Source organism: Strigops habroptila, chromosome 6 (genome assembly GCF_004027225.2).
Source record: "Strigops habroptila isolate Jane chromosome 6, bStrHab1.2.pri, whole genome shotgun sequence".
NCBI classification, from domain to species: domain Eukaryota; kingdom Metazoa; phylum Chordata; class Aves; order Psittaciformes; family Psittacidae; genus Strigops; species Strigops habroptila.
The window spans coordinates 32,969,896-32,987,308 of NC_044282.2; the positions used below are offsets into that span (position 1 = coordinate 32,969,896).

General features: G+C 39.3%; 1 protein-coding gene across 8 annotated transcripts in view; it reads right to left on the reverse strand.

The window, feature by feature from the left end:
- The window catches only part of COL19A1 (collagen type XIX alpha 1 chain), a 189,847-nt gene extending 177,384 nt beyond the window's left edge, over window positions 1-12,463 (reverse strand). For 7 of the 8 annotated variants that reach the window (XM_030490405.1, XM_030490403.1, XM_030490402.1 and 4 more), the window contains exons 1-4: window positions 12,398-12,463; window positions 11,789-11,962; window positions 9,520-9,649; window positions 468-542 (exon numbers count right to left, since the gene is read on the reverse strand). In XM_030490405.1, the coding sequence (XP_030346265.1) occupies window positions 468-542; window positions 9,520-9,613 (169 nt within the window). In that variant the 5' untranslated portion in view covers window positions 9,614-9,649; window positions 11,789-11,962; window positions 12,398-12,463. The remainder of the gene's footprint in view (window positions 1-467; window positions 543-9,519; window positions 9,650-11,788; window positions 11,963-12,397) is intronic. The other variant, XM_030490407.1, reaches the window with a different exon arrangement.
- Between the last annotated feature and the right edge of the window lie 4,950 nt (window positions 12,464-17,413).

Sequence of the window (17,413 nt, forward strand, 5' to 3'; positions counted from 1 at the left end):
CAACACAATGATTTAGTTTATTTAATGGAATTTTAAAAACCAAGATAAATACTGACATTTAGCATGCTTGCTAACTTTCCAGAATATGGACTGACAAGCTATTTTGAAAACCAGTACTTTAAATCAATATTCATTTTATCGACAGAGAAACTATCAGTGCAAAATTCACTCACTAGATCACTTTGCAACCTGAGAAATGCATTATTTCCTTTTAGCATCTGAACTGATAAGAATGAAGGACGTTTGATAAAAACAACGGAAGTGAGTATGGCTGCAGAACTTGAAACAATACTTTGTAAGAACAGCATGTTCTGATTTTAACCCCTTTCCTAAAAACAACAGCTTTTGGAGCATGGGGGTGGCATTCCATACTGTCCTTTCCGTTTTAAAGCCAGCTTCAGTCAAACTATGATTACATCCATGACTAGACAATTAATTTAGATACCGATATTAGCGCAGTCAGTTACCTGAAACACCAAGACCATCTCTGTTGATTTGTTTGAGATGATGGACAACAGTTTTCATTAAAGGACACACAGCACCTTCAAGAGAATACAGTTTAGTATCTTTATAAATTTCTATCAAACAAAAATAATCAGAACAAGCTATCATGAGAGTGATAGTAATATTAATAAGAATATTTTTGTTGTTGTTTTCTTTACAATATGCAAACCAGCAATAAACCAATTACAAAATCTAAATGAGAAAAATGATATTTCAGATTGCATACTACACTTCTAATAATATAAGCAAATACAAATTTTATCATACTTTAACTCAGCTGTTTATTATTAAAGCTCACAGGAACAATATAACGAGAAGAAAACCACTAAATTCTTACCAGGCTCTCTCCACGTACAATACTCTATAAAGCAATAACCTCTGTTCCAAGGGGTTTAATGGTTTTGTTTGTTTGTTTGTTGTTGCTGTTGTGTTTTGGTTTAGTTTTAATTTCTGGCTATATTCTTAGAAAATCTTTTTCCCCTAATAAGGAACATGAAACAATAAAGCATAAATGCTTGATTACCATGACAATAATCTATTGTTACTTCAGCGAAAAGCAATTCCAGAATGTGGATTAAAAAAGATATAATTATACAATATAATAAACAATATAAGCAATACTTTTTTATTTTAATGGTTGAAAATTAAGCAGCTTTTCGGGGGATTAAGTCTGTATTTAGATAAACAAGCAGCATGTTCTAGAATGTGGAACACAGCAAATTCTAAGGTTAAATCTAATCGAACACTTAGATCAAACACTGCGTTATTAATATGCAATATCTTACTCGCATAAAGTCCTTTCTTCTCTTATTTCTATATATACACAGGAATACATACTTTGAAGAAGCAAGTGCAAAGAAATGTCACTTTTGTGCATAGGTCAGAAATAGGGCTCTTTCTTTAACAAACTTTGCAAATAGCCCTGCTAAACTCTAATAAAACTATCAAAGATGACAAGCAGGGTTTGACTCATGCACTTATCAAGCACAGAGCTCCACACTGAGCTGATGTAACTAAAAAGATGGCCAAGGTATAGCTGAAGCTGCTGAACAATGAAGGTGGGGGGGCTTTCTGAAGTGTCAGTTCAATGAAAAATGTAAGGAGGAATGTCCTACCATTAACCTGGAAATCATCTATATCTAAAGATTTCCAAGGAGCATCCACATTGAAAGCTGGCGTTCAAAAAAGCTGTATTTGTAATCTTAAAGCATGTGAAATTTGTCATTTGTTCTGTAGTAATGTAGAAAGCATATCACCCTTCAAAAGTCTTAAGTTCTATTAAATGTGTTACTGTACTTAATCTGGATTAAAAATGGATAATTGGAAATAACCAGTAAAAGTGAAACTAAATTATTTAACACAAAGATATCTCCTGACAATATGGTTAATGAGAGGTATGTCAATTGTTTAAAGAACAGACCAGGTTAAAGGCATTTTTGCATGAGATTCACCAAGTGCCATGTCCTTTACGTCTAAATTAGTATGATCTGCAATTACAAGTAACATCACTCATAATTTATTTCTAAGGCTTTAAGAAGACATATTCCTTCCTTCATTTATACACAAATAAATGTCTGTATATACGTGCATTTCTGTATAGACAAAGTTTTATGACAAATGAGATGAAACATGCATTAAAACCACTGTAAATTCCCCTTCCCCAGAAAAGACACAGAACCGTAAAGAATATTCATGTTGAAATCTCTGAAACTGAAATGAAATCTTTCATCGTTCTTGGTTTGCAGGGAGTTTTATGTAGTGTGAAAAGCGTTCACTGGAATTACATACTACCATAGCAATTTCAATACACCATTTGATATACGCACTTACACTGTGTATATGGAACAGAAAGCAGCTCACCTTAGATACCCTTTAATTTACAAACCTTAGTCTTCATCACTTATACAGATTATTAAACTACAGACTTTTATCTGTAGCCACTCCAAAACAATTAATGCAATTATAGTAGATTTACACAAGTATACCTATAAAAAATATATTCTTGTAAAGGAAGCCTGTTAAGGCCAAAAGCCACAATACCATGTCGCACATACACTGACAAAAGTTTTCCTTTAAGTGTTTTCTAGCCAAGGGTGGGTTTTTTTTAGACTATGGGGCCAATTCCCTTTTTGGTTAAATTAATATACAATACTCACAACAAAAGCAGCCAGATATTACTGATTTTACCCTGAACTGCTGTAGTAAGCTCTAGAGAACCTGGGACACAACTGTGGAGGTTTTTTTTCAACATTATCTTCCATGAGAGCTGAATGGCAAAAGACTGGGGAGTTTTAACTTATTCCCTCCAGCCACTTTCTTCCAAGTCCAAATAAGACTCAAGTCTCAATTTCTGTGTTATCCAGATGATATCAATGATTCCTCACATGCCACGGACTGGACTGCAGCCCTATTTTTATCAGTGGCATAACAGTCACAGCATAGACAGGCCATTTAAGTGTTACTTATTTAGTTGTATTCCATATTCCCAGAAGAAAAAGAGTTACTATGAATCTTCTTCTACCTCATGCTGCTGAGGCACTCCTTTAGCCCAGTGTTATTCTTTCTACCAGAGAGCTAAAGCAAAACTCTAAAATACTAAACCCAAAACCTCTCCATACCAAGACTGACAACTTTCATTACTGTATATTGATGAAAATTCTTTCTACAGTTACAGTTTGTACAATCAAAAAAGTTAGCCTCTTCCAGGATTTTTAGTATTGCTGGCAGATGTTTAAATTTTCTTTGGTCTGAGACAAAACAGACAGTTTACCCCTTCATCCTGTGCGTAGCTGAATTAGAAGATCTACATGAAGACATTCAGGAAGAAAAAGAACAAAGACAAACCCTTACCACTAATCCAGGCACGTAAACCATGCACCTATCTCCTCTGTTAGAATACATACTATAAAACTAATGAAGCAGTAAAAAGAATGAGATTATGCTTATGACGAGATTGCTCTGCACGTGATAGAAGTGGGTTTGTGTGGATTGAAGTCAACAATTCATGTTAAAATGGTGATGTCAAAGCTTAAGTTAACATACCTATAAATTAATGAGATCACTTATCCAGAGGACAAAACCACAGACCTCAGCTTTTAGAAATCAATGAGCTCTACAAAGGAGCTTATTATTATAAAATCTACCTAAGCATTTTGAAAAATACATATTTATGCAGATCAAGCAGATATGTCACAGATCACTGATGATCTGTCTCTCCAATAAGATGCTAATAATAATTTTTTTGTTGTTGTTTTTTTAATAGCATTAAGAAAAAAAATAAAGGCATTGCATGTAGATGTTTCTCCTGCAACACGCAATGGCATGTTCTCAATTCCTGCAATGATCAGGGCACATGCTGCAGCTTCTGTCTAGGCCCCATGCCCAGTTTTCTTTATCGTGCAAACGAGGACAGAGGAGACTCTGGTGCATGCTTCAGCCTCACTCTTACACACATCTTTTGTCTGCACTTCCTGACTGGGAACTGTAGCTTCCAATAGGCACTCCTGGCTCCTCCAGATCAAGTGAACCTGTAACAGATAGATTCACTTTACAATTACCTATCTGCCACTTTATAATTAAACTTTATGTTCAGGTGAAATTTCTAGCTGCTAACACCACTGACATGCACATTGCAAAGGTACCAAAGTTTCCATCAGTAAGCATAACCAGCCAAACCACAAAGCCCTGCTTAACATATACCCACACTATATGTCAGACTCAAGCTTCAGGCAGAAATCCGTATGAGCCAGGATTTGTCTCACACTCCTACTGGATCAGGCTTCATAAATATACACACAAAGGGAATCACTTCAGGGTGCGTGACATAGCTGCAAGTGCCAGCAACAACATCCAAAGAGTTCACCTCAAAGATAATTAAGCAGACCCAGCTGGCCTGCTTGCGAATAAGGTCAAGATTTCTGATCTCCTACATGCCTGTAACCTCATGTACAGAGGTACCAGAAAAGAGGATTTTTTTGTTTTCCTTTTTTTACTCCCTAAGCCACATCATATTACATTACAATATACATGTTAATTAGACGAGAAGGGGAAGAGGAATGAAGGAGACTGAATCTACAACTTTGTTGCTATAAGAAGTCAGCTCCAAGCCTTGTGACTATTTAGATGGTTATGCAAATAACATAACAGCTTTGGCAGGCAGGATTAAGAAATATACACCAATAGAGTTCAGATATTAGGATGCTCACGCTAGACTCTGGAGAACTGGATTCTCCCATGAAAAAGAACAGGTAGTTAAAAACAGGACTTCACATTACTCAAGACAGCCAGCACAGCTTCACCAAGGGCAAGTCTTGCCTGACTAACCTAGTGGGCTTCCATGATGGAGTAACTACATCAGTGTAAAAGGGAAGAGCTACAGATGTCATCTATCTGGTCTTCTGTGAGGCTTTTGACGCAGCTCCTACAACATCCTTCCCTCTAACTTGGAGAGATAGAGATTTGATGGATGGACTGTTTGGTGGAAGAGGAATTGTTTGGACAGTCACATCCAGAGGGTAGTAGTCAACAGCTCAAACGTCCAGATGGAGAGCAGTGATGGGTGGTCTTCCTTAGGGGTCTGTACTGGGAACAATACTGTTTAACATCTCCATCAATGACACAGACAATGGGATCAAGTGCACCCTCTGCAAGTTTGCAGACAACACCAAGCTGTGTGGTGTGGCTGGTGTGCCTGAGGGACAGGATGTCATGCAGACAGACCTGGACAAAGCTCAAGAAGTGGGCCTATGTGAACCTCATGAGGTTCAACAAGGCCAAGTGCAAGGTCCTGCATCTGGGGCAGGCTAACCCCCCATATCAATACAGGCTGGGGATTGAAGGGATTGAGAGCAGCCCTGCCCAGGACTTGGGGGTACTAGTGGATGAAAAACTGAGTATGACCCTGCAGTGTGCTGTAACAGACTAGAAAGCCAACTGCATGCTGGGCTGCATCAAAAGAAGTGTGGACAGCAGGTTGAGGGAGGTGATTCTGCCCCTCTACTCTGCCCTGGTGAGACCCCACCTGGAGCCCTCAGCACAGGAAAGATACCGACCTGTTGGAGCAGGTCCAGAGGAGGGCCACAAAAATGATCACCTAGCCTATGAGGAAAGGTTGAGAGTGTTGTCTGGCAAAGAAAAGGCTCCAGGGAGACCTTATTGCAGCTTTTCAATACTTAAAAGGAGGCTTATAAGAAAGATGAAGAAAAACTTTTTGGCAGGGCCTGCATAGGACAAAGGGTAATGGTTTTAAAATAAAAGAGGGCAGACTTAGGCTAGATATAAAGAAGAAAATTTTTTACCATGAGGGTGGTGAGACACTGGAACAGGTTGCCCACAATGCTGGTAGATGCCCCATCCCTGGAAACAATCAAGTTAAGGCTGGACAAGGCTTTGAGCAAACTGATCTAGTGGAAGGTGTCCCTGCTCATCGCACTGGGGTTGGATTAGGTTATCTTTGGAGGTCCCTTCCAACCCAAACTATTCTATAATATCACAGGTGAATATCATGGCTGTAAGAGATATTATTGATGTTTTGTTCTTTCTCTGCCTTTCCATTAAAAAACTGACTGATCTGGTTTACAGGCTTCACACTGGGAGGATGTGTGCAGCTGAGAAAGATCCCAGACCACAAAGGGGAACACTTCCATACTACTAAGTCACTAGCTGATGTGGCTTTCCTCAGCGTGCAAGCTTTCATGAACCGCATTCTTATAAATACCTAAAGATCCTTATTCACTGCCACAAAAGACTTCGCATTTAAGTACAAGTTAAGGAATCCAAGGGAGGCAGGGTTGCTTAACTACTGCAATGCAAGCAATAGTTTGTGGATCCAACCTTAAATATTCAGAATATTAAAAACATGAGTATATTGTATATGAGAGTTACTGTAGAGCCATTAACTGGATTTTTAGAAGTATCTAGCCATACTAAAACATGGAAACCAAAATGCTGAACTGATTTGCATACTTGAAACAACTCACTGTATTTGGGTTAAAGTGCCTATCTAAATTACGATCTAGAGCCAATACTTTTCACAACACATTCCATGTCAAAAGGCAATGGAAATTCACCATGTCTGTCAGTCCCAGGACTTTGTTTATGCTACATTTTTTATGGGTTAGCAAGTGATTTTGAAAAACAGTAACTGTAAAACAAAGTTGAAAAATCAGCAATGATCTGGGAGCGAGACAAAGTATTAATATCCTTAATATGAAACATTTAGGAATGATCAAATTAGAACTTCATGTGTCACTACAGAAAGAGCTCATATCCACACTCTAAAACCAAACGTTCCCAAAAATTAAAAGATGTAAGTTGACATCATGAAGAAAATATTCTTGGAAATCAAATCAAAAACCACAATTGTGGAGAACTCCTGAACCCTCTCCCTCAGATTTGCTACATTCTGTCATTAGAAGCAAGTGCTTCAAAGCAAGTGAACAATCAGCATATCAAAGCTTCTGGACAGGTGAGAACTGAAAGAAATCCTTGATGTGAATCTAATGGTCACTGACACACATTCGGGGCCTAAGGAAAACCACTCTGAGAAGACCCAGCATACTCTGTCACTCTGTTAGTTTTGGTTTCCAGTACTGGTATTTATTTATTATAATATTGACCCAATGAGTAAGTCCCAAAGTATATTCAAAATGCCAGCTCAGAAAGCTCTCCCCTACATATGCATATAAATTAATCCTTTCTCTCGCCTAAGAGGTTTCCTTACTCTAACACACTTCTCCCTGTCATCCCCCTTCAAATTAACTTTACACTTTTTGCTGCATTTGAAGGCCATTCCTTTAGACTTAAGTAAATCAGGTGAAAAATTTCAGGATGTAAATGCAATAAGCCAAGATCTGATCTGAATGGGTTTTGCTGGAAAAGCTTTCACACTAACACAGTGAGAAACAAATGCAAACATATGTTGTTGAAAGAAGAAAACCAGAAGGATTGGCTATGCAGATTCTGAAGGATAGATGCTGATCCAAACAGAACTGGTAAACTGACATATGAAGTAGAACAAAGGCCCAAGACAGAGCCAGTTAGTGAAAGAAAGAACTAAAAAAAAAGAAAAAATAAAAAATTATTAGATATTCCTTTTTTCCCCCAAAGTGATCACATTTCCAGTTTGTAACAGACCCATCTGCATAATCTGCATACAAATCATTAAACTAGGATGAGACACCTCTGCAACAGAGAGTACTCTCTTCAGCTGAATGGTGCAGATTAACAGAAGACTTGCAGACACAGCTGTACCCCTTACTGCTGCAGCATTGCAGGGGTTGTTCTTTGTCAGCTCCTGCTTTATGGTCTATAACTCATATTTCTTCTTCTGACAGTAACCGTCCCTTCAGTCTCTAGAAGAGTCTCTTTCCTGTTATCAAGTTAAGGCTTCACTGAGCCTATTCTCTGCTGTCAGCGAGCTGCTCAAGGTGGCAACTATCTGCTTGCTATTCCTCACCATAGGCCTACATCACCTCTAACTACAGAAGCCTCTCTCAACTGCACACCATCAGTTATACTCAGGAGAGGGTCAATCTCTCCTCTTCTTTCCAGCAGTTCAATTTGACCAATATTTGATCCATCTGTGGCAATCAGGTTAAGGAAAACTGCAACTTCCCCGCTGGCTGCCTAGCCACAAACTTCTAGCAGAACGTAATGCACAGTTCAGATACACCATTTGTTAGCAGTTCAGTGGAGCTGTCACATCTTCTGTGCCAGGTCCACCTTTTACTAAGACATCTTTCCATTAAGAAAAAAAGAAAATATATATATATGTCATTAAAAAAAAAAAAAAAAAAAAAAGGACACAATGCTTCCTGGTGTTTTATTTCAAAAATTTTTCAAGTTTCCATTTATTCATTTATATTATTAGGGAACCTTCTGCACTCACACCCTTTTAGCACTTTTAAAACTCCCCTTCTACAAACCACCAGCTAGCAATGGCACAGAAGACAACCTCTTTCGCTTCTTTCAGACAGCTAAGAGAATGATTGCACAGGGTTAAGAATAATTCATCAGTACAGTACTTAGCCTTGCTGCCCTAAAAATGCAAGGTAAAAAAGTCTGCTCACAATGCCTTATTTTTGTCTTAGAGCCCACACATTTTAGCTTATTAAATACTATTATTTATTGTTTCCAGGAGTAATAAAAGGATTATTATCCTAGTTATTGACTTTTTAAATTTCTTGGACCCAAGCTTCAAATGTGTTACAGAGATACAAAGCTGTTGTATATGTATAGCTTCTGCTATCCTTCATCAAGTTTCTGGAAAAACAGCATTACTAAAAATAAATAGCAACAAGCATGTTCTCCTTGCTGGTAATTGTAAGAAAATTCTACAAAGTTGAAGTACATGGGTACTTTCTGAGGCTGAGCACCTCTAGAAAACTGACAATTCCTTACTCTACATGCACAGGTGACATGCCTTTAAGATAGAGTTTACCACCCTCTGGAGAGTCAATGTAGAGTTTAAGTGAGAGAACTAGATAACATGTGGACAGTAAGAAAACAGAAGTATGAAATTTTTGCAGAAGACGGATAACAGCTTTTAAGTTAAACAATATCACTATATCCTCTCCCCTTTGTTAGGCACAAGAGTTTGTCTAACTACATCTATGAAACATATGGTTAAGTTTAGGTGAAGTTAAGATGAGCATTAGGTTGTTTAGGTCAACATGATCACTGATCTGCTCTAACAAAGCCACATGATTTTGTTCACAAAAGTTTCACAAGCTCCGATTTAGAATCTTGTTTTGTACGGCAAGTTGAAAAAATACAAAACAAAACTCCTAGGAACTACAACTGCTTCCAAACCTGAATCTTCCAAGCACAGGAAACAGAAAGCCTGCTTTGGAACTGCTTCAAACTTACACTTTTAAAAACAGAGATTAAAACAAGTCTTTTATAACATTATCTGCTCATATTGCTTATTTTCCATGTACTGTGATTATTTGTTAAATTTGTTCAGTACTGAAAGTTACACCTTTGGTCTGTGATGGGCAAGAAAAATGGAAGTACCTGTGTGGTCACTGACAGCCACAGAAGTAGAAACAGGAAGGAGGAGGAAGACTGCCATACAAAGCCAAACTATGCAGGATCCAACGTACTTCATCTCCCCCTGGACACATGTGAACAATCAACTACAAATCTGAAACAGAAAATAAGAATATTCAGAACAATCTCCTTTTCCCCTCACCCTGTCAGAAAACTACAAACAAGAATTTCTTAACTGTAAAGAGGAAGTTGCCAGTCACACACAAAGTGTTTATCTGTTGCAAGAAGCTACAAAAAAACCCTCCCAACTTACGTAAATTTAGAAACAAATGACAAATAAACTCCTTTAGTTCTTTACTAAACTCAGAAGTAATACCTTGGAAATATCAACTTGGAGATATTAGTTGTAAAAGCACTAAATTTTTGCTTCATTAGTAATAACTAGTTTTCTTTTACTTTTCTGCCAAGTTTTCAATTTTAAATATATTAACTAAACTGTCTGGTGTCACAACACTGCCAGTGACTGCTGAAGTAGTCTTCAAACCAAACAAGGACAACGTGCAATTGTCCTTTAAGTGCAAAAGAAATCAAGAAAACACTATTTCTCTGCCTTGCAAAATACACGAGCGCCTGGAGTAGCCTGTGTTGAGCTTAGTTTAAATCTCACAAAATGCAGTCTTGGTTTCAAGAACATAACTTTGTCCTCTAAAGACAGTATGAGATTCTCTTCTAAGCTGACTACAATGTACAGATAGATGTGAATTTAATGAAACACAGTAAACAAAAAGTACTTTTCTAATCACATTTTCTGAAAGAAAACCAAATAACATACCTGAGATGCAATTTTTATAATTATTTTTGCAAGGCACCTTATTCAGCATCAGAGCTGTACTGTCAGTCACTTGCACTGACAGCAACTACACCATCATACTTTTCCAGCCTCCCCAACAGCAGCAAACTGAATTCACGTTCAAGTAACATTATCATTTAATTTCCTGCACCTGCTTTACAAGCAAGCATCAGTGACTCACTAGAGCTGCCGCTCCAGAGGTCTTTTTCTGAAGGGCTCTTCCCCGCTAGCTCCCAAGTACCGCCACCCCCTCGCTGCCACCCCACCTCCAGGTTGGGCTCCTCTCCCGCCGCCGCTCCCAGGAGGCTCCGCTCCCTCCCACAACCGGCGCACCGGAGCCTGCGGGGCGGGAGCAACCCGAGCCGTCGGCAGCTCCGTCCGTAACACGGCAGTACCGGCACTTTAATTGCTCTTGGATTGAGTTGGGTTTGCTGGAGGGAGGGTTTAGAACACCAGGCGGGTGAGCAGGCGGTAGGGCGGGCTGGCAGGCGCGCGGGCGGGGCTGGGCGGGGAGCAGCGAGGCGCCGGCCGGGCACCTCGCCCGGCGCGCTCTCCCGGGCCCCTTCTGACCCGCCGCCCCGAGCTCGGCCTCCCCGCCTGTCCGGAACCTGCCTGAGCGTCGGGACCGGCCGGCCCCGCCGAGCCCAGCGAGGGGCAGCCGCCCGCCGGCGCTTCCTCCGCGGCCCGGGGCGGAGCGGGTCCGGGAGCGGGCACCAGCCGCAGGCGAGGGAGCCCCCTGCCGCCCGGCCGCGCCGCCACCTGCGCGGTGGCCAGGTGAGGGTCGGAGGCAGAGGCGCTGCGGCCCCGCGGCCGGGTGCGCACCAGGACCGGCGCGGAGCTGCGGGCGGCGACGGGCGCCTCCGGCTCCGCTGCCCCAGGGACTGCCCCAGAACTGCCGCACCGGGCGGGCTCCCCCCGCCCTGGAGGGCACTGACCGTGCCGCTGCGCGCAAGCATGCTTCCACTCACTGGATGTAGGCCACTCGATATGCATAATATTATAATGATATACACCAATAGGTAGATTTGTAAATGTAAATATATGCAGACAATTAACGAGCATGCTCAGCACTCTGGCAATTTGCAACAGTTTAATCGGGTTTGTAAATTACTGTTGATTTACTAGGGCTGTTTTTATTAGCATATTTTAGCACATACCTATAGCTACCCACAAACATATACAATGCATTTACACAATCACGAGCAGAATCCTGTAGCATTGCTTGATTACGGTACATTAAAAGCTTACTGTGTGCATTATGTTTATATAGGACACTGATTGGCAAAATTGGTGCTAAACTTAAATGGCAATTTTGAAAAACAAAACAACACACACATAAAAAACCTGAATCAGCCCCCCACAAAACAAACAGGAATAGTGTAGTGTGTGTGTGTGTGCATGTAAGATCTTTAGACAACTAACTACAAATAACAAGTTGCTTACCTCTAATTTCTGTTTTAGCCTGTCCCCCAGAAGCACTGAAAACGCCTGTACAGAGCTGCTGTAGTGCCGAGGAGTTGCTGGAGCGAGTCTCCAAGGGGTGGCAGAGGGGGATGCAGCTCTGTCCTTATTAGTCTTGCACAGTGTGACCCTCCCACCCAGCGAGCACAGAATACACTGTAAGAAAGGACAAACAGCCACCCCAACAGAGATTTTACATAATCATACATACCAACTCCAGCAGCAACATAAGAAATGTTGGTCTATTTTTTCTCCTTCCCCCTACAGCCTCTCCCTCCACTCCTCCCAGCGCCCCCTACCCCCCCCAAAAAAAGTCCCATTAATTAAACTGCCAGAGTGTGAATGCATGAAACTCTTTCAGAGTATCTGGTTTCTAGTTGTAAAGAACCAACTGCGTACATTAGCACCAGCAGAAACTACCTTTCATCACTTAAATGTAGGCACACATCCTTAGTTTTATATACTTTCTCATAAATCTAAAGTCAGCCATCCAAGTAATCAAAAGAGTGCATCTATTTATGGCACTGATGCTGCAAAGCACAGCGGATTACTGACATATGTTTTACCTTTTCAAACCCATCATTTACAAACCTGAATGTTCTTCCAGTGTAATATCATCTGCCTGTGATGAAATGGTGAGATTGAGCACTGTCACTGGCTCTCATCTGAATGTGCGAAACTGTGCTTTTCTCGGGTTCTCCAAGTGTGCTTGTGGCAGTTCTCCGTATTGCATTTTAAAGATGTACACCAGACAGAAGGACGGAGAAAAGTAAAATGACTAGAAATAGATACACAGAAGACAGAGAGAGCAGGGCTTTAATGAAGTATATCTCATTTACATATATCCAAGACATATTTAATCTTTTTCTAGTAGAATCATTCTGATGGGGGGGGAAGGAATGAAGGTGGTATCATATTTATTAGCTTAACATCAGTTTAGCCCAACTGATCTTAAGGTCAGAAAATTCACTGGATTAGCTTTTTGCTTCCCCCCCTCACACCCCCAACAGGTTTTGAAAAGTGTTTCCTCATTTCAACCAACATAACTAGCCAGGATACCCAACGAATCACATGGAAAGGCACGATTATCTTTCTGGTTTAGATTTCAAAACAGTTGTTGTTCTTCCCAACTTAGAATCATGAGAGAAAGATGAAATTGCAGCTTACATACATGTCTGCTAAGATGTTTTATTGCACAGCCTTGCCACAGACTTGTGGTGTAACTTTAGGCAAGTCACACTCCTCGCTTGCTCATTCTGTAAGTTATAGAAAGTAAAGCTGCATTACCTCTTGGGGCGAGGCGCAAGAGCCCAGGCCTACAGCTGACAAGTCATTGGAGCACTCCCTTCCCTTTCAGACTGTTCGTTTGAGAAAGGCTTCAGTGTTGAGCCCAAAGTCACTGTTTCAAGCAGATTTGCGAGATCCTTAGTTGAAAGACCCTTTGTAAAAGCTCTCCTCCCAGTGAAAGGCATTATCATTTTTTGATTTGAAAAGAACCGTGTTTCTCATTGCTCTTTCAAGCTACAAAATTCTTTAAATCTTTTGTTTTACTTCTTTTTACATGCCCTAAATATCTGGATTCAGCTCTGTTACATGAATATACAGTCTTACTAATTTCAATGAATATAAGTTCTGAATTTGCTCAACATTTCAATTGCGTAACGCTTTGCACATACAAACAGTTCATCCTTTAAAGAAATATTTCTGTCTCTCAAAGTTTCAGTGTTGCTCAAAAGTCCAGACCTAAACTGGGTCTTCATTTCCTATGAAGCAATAATGAAACATAACCCCTAAACCAAGGATGTTGTTCTACTGAGGTATCAACACTCCAAATAGAAAATTAAAAATACCTTATTGAGACCATGTCAACGTCAACACACTCCACATCTGTATGAAAGCAGGAAGTAGAAGAATTAGAAACTACTACAACCTTCCCCGGCCAACATACACGCTTCCTGTACTCTGGCCCAGATCTTCAACTAAACAGGATTATGCCAGTTCACATAAATCTAAGGAATTATAGTGATTTATACTAGTTGAGAACCTTGACGTTAGGGACTGACACCATACGTATTTATGGATAACACTGTTCACATTAATGAATACTGTCTTGCATGTCTAATGACATGAAAATTGGGAACAAAGAAAACCTTACTGTTTACAAACTTCTGTCATGAGCCAAGAAAGGGCTTCTCTCCCTGCCTCCTGCAGTATAAGCAGCAAAGCCACAAATGGCAAAACATCTCTCTCATCATGAACAGCTTAGAAACCCCAACCACCTGCACCCTTGTTCACCTGCAGTTACTGGTGCACTCCGGAGAAAACATTGCTGATACATTTTCTCACCTCCTTTGTATCCAGGAAGTACTAGAAAAACTGAAGATCGGAGCTGAAGCACCTGTAGGAAATGGACAGTACCCCCTGTTATCTTTGCAGTAACAGTTTTCCAGCTAGCTCTGAGTTTAGCTAAAGCACTTGCTTGCACACATAAGACGGGATTAGACCCAGATCCAAGCAAGAGCCAAGGCATATACACCACGAAGCAGAAAAAGTTTAAAACCATACTTAGCACAGACATGCAGAGCACATTCCATCTCCTGCACAAAGGGTGAACTGCTCCACTGAACAGCTTTTACTACAACTGCAGTTGCAGGCAAGCTGTGGGGAAGAAAGGTGAGAGAATCAGGGGGAAAAAGGGACAGGCTTAATTTTTGTATAAGATTTTTCTTTGTGGCCAACATTCACTTCCAAACTTTGTTTCTTTTTCAGCACAATTAGATACCCAAACGAGCCAAGTAGCATAATTCACTCTTGGCTGTGTGGTGCTAACAGATTTGTCTCCATCTCGTTAGACCCACATTTTTAACTTGTGTTGCTTATGACAATGCATATGCAGGAATGAAGCTGTAAACTCTATAAAAGCATCAGTATTCTACTTGAAAACAATTCTTTAAAAAGGAGATTAATTTGAAATGCCCCTTATCATACTATTTCTCACTGAATGTAGAGCTTAGTATTTCTATTCCACTGTTTAAGCCCTTATGTGGGATTGCTTGTTGCCAGATGATCCTTTCTGTCCTCTGCAAGATTTGCCAGTCATGACAACTGCATTCCACTGAAGCAATTCAAATATAAATGCTTTTAAATACATTAGACTGAACTACAATGAACTTAGACAAAACAGGTGGAATCCCAGCTTTGGGGAAGTTAATGGAAATGTCAACATCGATGTAAATGGGGCAAAAATGTCACTCAAATGAGGGAACTTTGGCAAAAATTACATCAAAAAGGAATTATTTATATGCATGTGCACACACACTAAGCACTCCTAAACAGCAAAGCTAACAGAAAAGCTGGATGTCACTTCATTTCTTCTATAGGAGAGAAAAAGAGGGGAAAAAAACCCAACTGCTACTTCTTTTTCTGAATACTTAGGAGGCACTCAGATTTTCAGTAAAGAGGCCAAAATAACTGTCAAAAAGAAGCAGAGAGAATACTTACCACTATACTTTTGTGGTATTACTTGTCTTGGCTCAGACATTTTCTCTATTCTTTGATGGTTTATAACATCTCTTAAAAGAATTAAATATTAATAAACATAATGGTACAGCAACAACAACAACAAAAAGTCTTACTTCATCTCCAATTCCAATGCCACTGCTCATCCCTCAAAAAAAAAAAGTGGAGTTGTATCATTTGTAATGGTTAGTGCTATCTGGTCCTAATATGTTTCATATTTTTAATAATGACACTTTAATTCAAACTATGTACACTGCAAAGTAAAGAAATCAATGACATATTGCTGATCTTAAGGTCCTTTCCAACCTTAACTATTATATGATTCTATGATATTTACCAGTTGCAAACGTGTCAACAGTTGTTATCATATAATTTGTAAAGTATTCATCACCATTCCAGAAAAATGCATTTCTGTGCATACTCTTTAAAGTGTTGGTATAAAAATTCATTTAAGTTTTTCAAACCTGAAATAGTGCTGGATTTGTAGAATTCAGTAAAACATCAGTCCAGTCCAGACTTGGAGAACAACGATAAGATTAATAGTGTCAAAACAGGTATGTCCTACATCTATTTAAAGGCATACTTTACTTTGTCTTCCTATGGATAGATAAAAGCATTTATATAAGTGCACTGCCATACTATAAACAGCTTGCTACATGTTCTATTGTTTCATGAAGACGCAAGGTTTCCACGCAAAGAAATATGCAATGAAGAAAAAATTCTGAACGTTTACCACTGGTTCTCTTTCTCTTCTTCCTGTCATATGGAATCCATCCTACCTGTAATGCAGAAAATATGTACCTTTTGGTGGTTTTTGCATTGTACAAGAAAATATATATGGTCAAACAGCTGATTAGAGGTCAGAAAAGCTGAAAGGTGATTTTCCAGACGACGTTAAAGCACGTCATCTTGCTTGTTTTAGACTTCAGTACCCATATATCTTTAAAAGTCATTACGCATAATGAAAAAATGAAAGCCAGGTTTTAGGCAGCTGTGCTAGGATTACAGGCATTTACCCAATACTTCTGTAGAATATGCTGAAGTCCTACATGCAGTCTGAAAGCATCCATAAAGCAGTGAAATATGTTAATTTAAAATTTATATAATGCAAATATTAGGGAAAAAAAAGAATGTGAAGAGCAAAGGAAAGGTATCAGCAAAGTTTAGGATTCTACAAACAGACTAGGCTGTATAAGCCCTTCAGGCTGAAAGGGCAACTTTATTTTAGATCAAAAGGCTGAATATTCTATGCTTAGTTGTTTGGGTTTTTTTTAAACTTCAGGAAGACAAAGCATAAATGGTCCAAGAAATGTCAGTTAAAATTCTATTTTAAATTGTAACAAATATGTCTAAGAATTTACAAGTCTCAGTATTAGCCAGTGTCTCCTACTATTCTGTCCTTTCTATGCAGCTAATTTGCCTAAACTGTATTTAAAAACAAAATGCTACAATGCTAAATAAACCACTTTCAGGTCCAGTTGCAAACAGTTTCAAATTTTCCAAAAGTAACTTACATAAATTTGCCTGTGCAAGACTGATATATGCAACCCTCAGTTTTATCAACATAGTAGCTACAATTATATTAATGCATCCAGGATTCTGAGCTCACGCAGAGCTGTCTACTGTTATGTTATTTTAATGCTCAATTCAATACTGTCAAGCAACATAAAAATGAAATAGTAAGTATTCATATTTATTGCTGAATAAATAGGCACAATAATCTGGGAAGTCAAATTAAGTATGTATTTAATCTGTACTTCTGCATCCGCAGACTTTATTTGCCTTTCATCTAGGAGTAAATATTCATAGGATTTAAACCAACGTTATACTTTAAGTCAGTAATTTTTCAGATTTATGTAAGCTTGATGTTTGCCTAGAGCTATTTAGTCATGATCTCAGATGTAAAAACTCTGAATTCCTCAGCATCTTACGGCTGCAGCTAGAAGTGAGACAGAATGACATGCAAAAAAAAAAAAAAAAAAAAAAAACACCCACAAAAAAACCCAATTAAATAAAATCTGTCACATGGCCTCCAAAACAGCCTACTGACCTATATGCATATTGCAAGTCGAGATCCTTCATCACACT